At 38.4% G+C, this 5,794-nt stretch overlaps 1 protein-coding gene across 5 annotated transcripts in view; it reads right to left on the minus strand.

The window, feature by feature from the left end:
- Positions 1-456: 456 nt before the first annotated feature.
- Positions 457-5,794, minus strand: part of LOC116850987 — a 168,008-nt gene continuing 162,670 nt past the window's right edge. For all 5 annotated transcript variants that reach the window (XM_032829925.1, XM_032829922.1, XM_032829923.1 and 2 more), the window contains 2 exons: positions 3,154-3,723; positions 457-800 (listed from right to left, as the gene is read on the minus strand). In XM_032829925.1, the coding sequence (XP_032685816.1) occupies positions 608-800; positions 3,154-3,723 (763 nt within the window). In that variant the 3' untranslated portion in view covers positions 457-607. The remainder of the gene's footprint in view (positions 801-3,153; positions 3,724-5,794) is intronic.

A 5,794-nucleotide genomic window follows, 5' to 3' on the forward strand; every position in this document is an offset into this window, starting at 1 on the left:
CCTTCCATTACTACCAACGAACTTAAACAGGATTCGTCGTGAGTTTAGTAAATACATGTAGAAATATGACAACAATAACAATTTCTTTGATCATATTGATAAATCTATTGTGGCTGTTTTCTGGTTAAATTTTACTGTTTCGTAAATCTTACTTAACATTGCCCAAATATTTTCCCACTTAATTGTAACACTCTGTATATGTTACTAATGCGTGTTTTCTATATTTAACAAAAAATAAATTATTTAAAAAAGTTGATATTTAACGACTTTTGCTTTCTCTTACACAATGGGAGCTGCACTTCGTGAGAATGGAGTTCACAAATTTGTTATGAGATGTTAGTTATATTCAATAAATAATAGATGTTAGATGTTAGTTGTTATATTCAATAAATAATTACGAAAATAAGTATTATAGATATATGGGACACTAGAACAAAACTTATTATAACTCAGAAATAAATTGTTAAATCAGATATATTTTTTTTAGAAATTTTACTTTATTGTTTTTAAGTGGCGAATCTATATCTCGGAGAGTTTCTGTCAAGTTACATCTTATATAATATATGAATAAGTAGAATGTGCATTATTTTCCACTATAGAAGAACACTCAAGGAATAAGCAAGTCTGTTATTAGTTTGGCATCTTGTATTTCGAGTATACTCTTCTTGTTGCGAATCAACTCTAATTCGCGCATCAGAGCCATTGCAGCTTCAACACAATTATCAATCTTCTCTTCGACCATCATGTTCGAAAATTCGTCTTGCAGAAGATGCAATATTATATGGAGCTGGTTGGAGGATCTACAAATATAAATAGCGTTGATAATAAATTGTCGTGCTAAACTTTGTTGTGCATTTTGTGCACGAATACAAATACAAGAAAGTCAAGAAGTCTTACAAGGGAACATCGCAAATCTGAACTCTTTGATTTTGATATTTTTTTGTGAATATGTAGAATAAAGTGTGACGTGGCGGCCCAGAAGGTATCCGTCACAAGGAACGCGTAACTCCGTCTACCGACTTCCGCGCGTGCCTAGCGTTTGTGCGTTTCGGATCCCGTGTTTTGCTAACTCGCGAGATCGACGTTCGTTCAAGCGTAATTTCAAGCGATTTTAGAGAAACTATTATCGAGGAAGTGGGCTGGTCAGCGCGTCCCGTGGTTTGTGTCCCCCAAGCTCACCTCAAGCCGACCTGTGAGAGAAGGAGCAGAAAGACAGAAGGGACCGAACCCAGAGAGTACAAATCTCCTCGGGATGTCCTCAGGATATCCTGAGGACATCCACAGAACGCCCATGGGATATCGTGTGCTGTTTGGGAAGGAGACCAGCATACGTCACCGTCCTCGCCGATGGTCATCGTTTAAATGGAACTAAGGTAACAGCTATTTAACTTTCGTTACATAAGAAATGTTGTCCGATCTTGGCTGCTGCTGCTATCGTTTGGCTGCGAGTTTGGCTTTTCAGCACAACTTCGAGATGCGGCAGGGAGAGGTGTGAGAAGAGGTCTCAACAGACACCGAACCGATACCGAAGACCGGCAAGACGTCAGGTGACATGAAAAACTATACACAACGGAACCGAAAGAGGAGAAAAAGATCTTGAAATTAAAACGATGGTTACGAATACCGCGGTGATTGGGCGAGATCGAGAGAAGAAGAGAGAAAAAGTGAGAGAGAGGGAAGGCGAAGAAGGAAGAATACCAGCAACAAAGCACAACAAAGGATGAGAGAAGAAATTCGTTGTCGTAACGAGCGCGCGTTAATACGCTTTGTCGTGAGAGTTTTATTCCCGGGACGATAGAGCTGTCGGACGCGGGTTCGCACCTTACCGTTTTCGTACCGAGGCGCTTCGCTATCCAATTTGCCGAGATACCGCTGACGAGAGTTAAGTGATTGTGGCCATGTATTGCTTCCAAGGTAGGCAAAAGGGATTCCGGTCCACACGTATCACGGGTGTCATTGCCGATACGAAGCGAGGGCGAGAGCGACCCGGCCGCAAACGGTGACAACGCTGACCGGAGGAGCACATCGAGGGACCGCGGGCGGAGGTCAGTAGCGAGGGAGGAGCCCCGATTTTGTAAGACCACCCACTCGGTTTCTATTTGTGTTAATCTTGTTGCCATCCGTTCCGTGTTGCACGTCGAGTGGAAAAAATCGACATTTGAGGATCGCTCCGGGTCCCCTGCACGAAAATTGCGTGAGGAATATCGTCTCGGCTATAAGCGTGCGTACCGTCTCGAGAGGACGAATCTCCGATCGACGAATCTCAACTTAGTAATATCGCGGTTATTGGGACGATAATGTCCCGAAAGAATAAAAGATTCATATCGAAATGTACGGGTCTCTTTTTCTCGGCCTATTACGATCCATCCCGATCCACCTATCCCATCTCCGGACTATAATCACGCGGAGCTGCCGGTCCCGTAGAGTTTTCCGACTCGCGACTCTGTTAGAAAATTTTGGTGACACTTTTGTGAGAAAGTGCGGCCTTACCGCATCTCTGGCGCCCAACATCTCTCATTAGTATCGCAGTCGCGTTTCGGGAACCGTGGTAATTTGCCGACGCGGCGGACAGGCGGCTGTCTGCCGCCTCAGAAATTAAGGAAAAGCGTCGCAAAATCAATACATGAATAACGGTCTATTCCACTTGTGCCTTATCGCTATTCAAAGATGTGATTTACACTCTCAAAGTAAAAAGAACGATTCCACTTTTTCGTGTATTACTCTTAAATTAAAGGAGATAGAAAAAAATTTTTCGAATAAAAGTTTAATGGTAAGTTAAGTGCTGTAAATTGACATAAACATAAATAAAAAAATACCTATACAAATTTTTTTTTAAATAAAAAAGGTATTTTTTATTTATGTCAATTTATAGCATTTAACTTACCATTAAACTTTTATTCGAAAAAATTTTTTTCTATCTCCTTTAATTTAAGTAACATACGAAAAAGTGGAATCGTCCTTTTTACTTTGAGAGGGTAAATCATACTTTTAAATAGCGATAGGGCACAAATGGAATATATCGTTATTCGTTATGTATTTATTTACTCTACATATTCACAAAAGTGTATCAAAATTAAAGAGTTCTGGTTCGCGGTGTTCCCTTGTTAGTACGATCAGAAAAAATAACATTGTCATTCATTAACGATTGTTTACCTGAAAAAGATCCTTAAACTTGCTTTATCGAAGTTGATCGATAATATCTCGAGCAGACAGTAGGTCAGAGGGCCATGTGCCTTTACTGAAAATACGTCACCGTAGATCTTTTCGAAAGTTTTCTTGGCCAAAAAACGAAAAAGGCGTTTCTTCCCGAAGTCATGTTCGTCACATTCATTGCTCCGACTACTCGATAGCTGAACGGTCACGATTCTTTCCGTACTAGACGTGCTCTTTAGGGCAAGTATCGCACGCTGTTTATTCTCGTCCATGAATTTGGTCCACGAACAATCAATTATTTCAGTAACGGAGAGTCGAACAAGAGGCACCAGCGTTTGGAATTGTATCTCGTCAATCTCATACGAGATCGTGCCCCAGCAATCTATGATGGATTCTCGAGCAAACACCGGCAGATCAAGTACCGTCGTTGCCACAACGTGAACGGTGCCAGCGTGAATCGCGTTGATTCTTTGCCAAAAGTGATCCTCCCGCAATTGCCAAAACATAGATTCACCACGAATCTCCAGCTCATCCTTTACGCACGGATAATACTTGAGGTTTTTCAGCACACTGAAAAAAGAACACATTGTCTTATTTTGCATCTTGGAATGTATCCCACGGATGGAAGCGATCACTTCTTTCTTCACGAACTGAAATATATATATATATATATATATATATATATATATATATATATATATATTACTACGCTCAATTAAATATATTTCCCTTTTTTATTTCACAAATACTATAACTTATACGTATGCATGATAAATATACCGATTAATCAACTCTTCAACGATTTTGATCCTGACATATGTTATTAAAAGAAGTATGCTAAATAACATACAATAAATTTTAAACATCAGACTTTGTTGTAATGTTAACAAAAGAAATTTAATAAATGTTACAGTTACATTTCTATACGTCAAAGATAAATTGTTTATTGACCCTCTGCCTACATACTATACTTTTCTCCCGATCACTGCATACTTGGGTTAGCAACCTATAATCTTGGGGTTTGTGCAACCCATAAACTTTGTCGACAGCCTGAAATTAATCAATTTAAACGATTCTTTTAATCAAAAGGAAAAAACTCAAAATTATGGTGGTGCTAGTTAATAAATCGTAGATATTAAAAGAAAAAAAATATCTGAAAGAAAATGGAAAATTTTTGGAAAAAAATTGTTGTTTTCAAACGCCTGTTTTTTTTAAACAAAAAACATAAAATAGTTTAAAAGGTAATCAATGGAAAGATAAAAAATTGAACTTAAAAAAGAGTCTATGATCAGTTTTTTTATTCTTTTTAGAAACTATTTGTTTGGCGACATGAAAATGTGTAATTTTTCGATGTCACAAAAATAAGGCGCAACGTGAAATGCTCACATTTTTTAAGCAAATAAAGGATTAAAAATATTTTAATAATTTATTACTAATAATTTTCATTAATTACAGAACGAAAATAGTAATATTTATTTAAACAATTAATTTATTAGACAAATTTTGACACTTTACATTATTTTACAAAATTATTTAAGTTTAAAGAATAAAATTAAAATATAAAATATAATATACATCAAACTAATTTGAATTACTAATGCAGCATTTATCTGCTTCCGATTCTTTTTCAGGTTCCTCGCTGACTTGGTACAATACCTCGAGCTTTTCACAAGGAGATGCCACCAAATGCAAAATCGATTTTGGAACAAGCTATAGTGCGTTCGATAGCTGTAATATAGAGTATAAAAAGCTTAAAAGGATTTGGATAAATGGATTTGTTTTCGAAATATTGCGGTACAAAGTGAGAGTCACGGAGCTGCCGCGTATAAAGCCGTATCAGACTACCGACTGCACAGGCCGACCCGACTGCCGACTCTCAATGAACCAATCACAGTGAGGCATCGACTGACTGGATCGGCCATCTTGCATTTACACTTCAGTCTATTTTTCGAGTTGTATGTCGGAGTCGGATATCGGAACGCAATCAATGGTTCAATCAGGAGAACTCGTCTCGAAAAACAAATTCTCTGATTGGCCTATTGACTGCGTTCCGACGTCCGATAGCGACATACGACGTATTGTAGAACCAGTCTTAGTTTGTTCAGCTATACCGCTTCGGTGAAAGGGAGTGCTACATTATGCCCGTATCAGACTACCGACTACACAGACCGACTTAACTACCGACTACGACTGCCGACTCCAGTCGGTCAATGCTGAAACGTAAAAATTATTTATATACGCTACTCAAAGATTATAATGCATATACTTTTGATACGCGCTTACGATTAGCTACGACTCCAGTCGTCGACTCGACGACGAAGATATGTATTCAGGTGTGTAATTTCAAATATTTTGTCCTTGAAATAACCTCTGAAGATCATTCCAAAGAAGAGCCTCAAATACCCATCTAAACGTAAAATTTTGCGCTCTTTCCGAATCCGGGGTCAAAAATAGCGGTTTCTATTTAAAAATTCGATTTGACCTTCAAATGATCTTGAAGGTCAAGGTCAAGGTGAAATTGAAAATTACCATCCGATGTCCCCCTCCGAATCCAACAACTTTTGTAAGGGTTATTTTCGGATTGGTGACCCCCCTGACGAGATATTCAGGTGCGTAATTTAAAATGGGACTCCTGTATATA

The sequence above is a fragment of the Odontomachus brunneus genome, unplaced genomic scaffold, assembly GCF_010583005.1.
Source record: "Odontomachus brunneus isolate Ranch 3 - 2012 unplaced genomic scaffold, Obru_v1 Obru_scaffold_163, whole genome shotgun sequence".
In the NCBI taxonomy this organism is placed as follows: Eukaryota; Metazoa; Arthropoda; class Insecta; order Hymenoptera; family Formicidae; genus Odontomachus; species Odontomachus brunneus.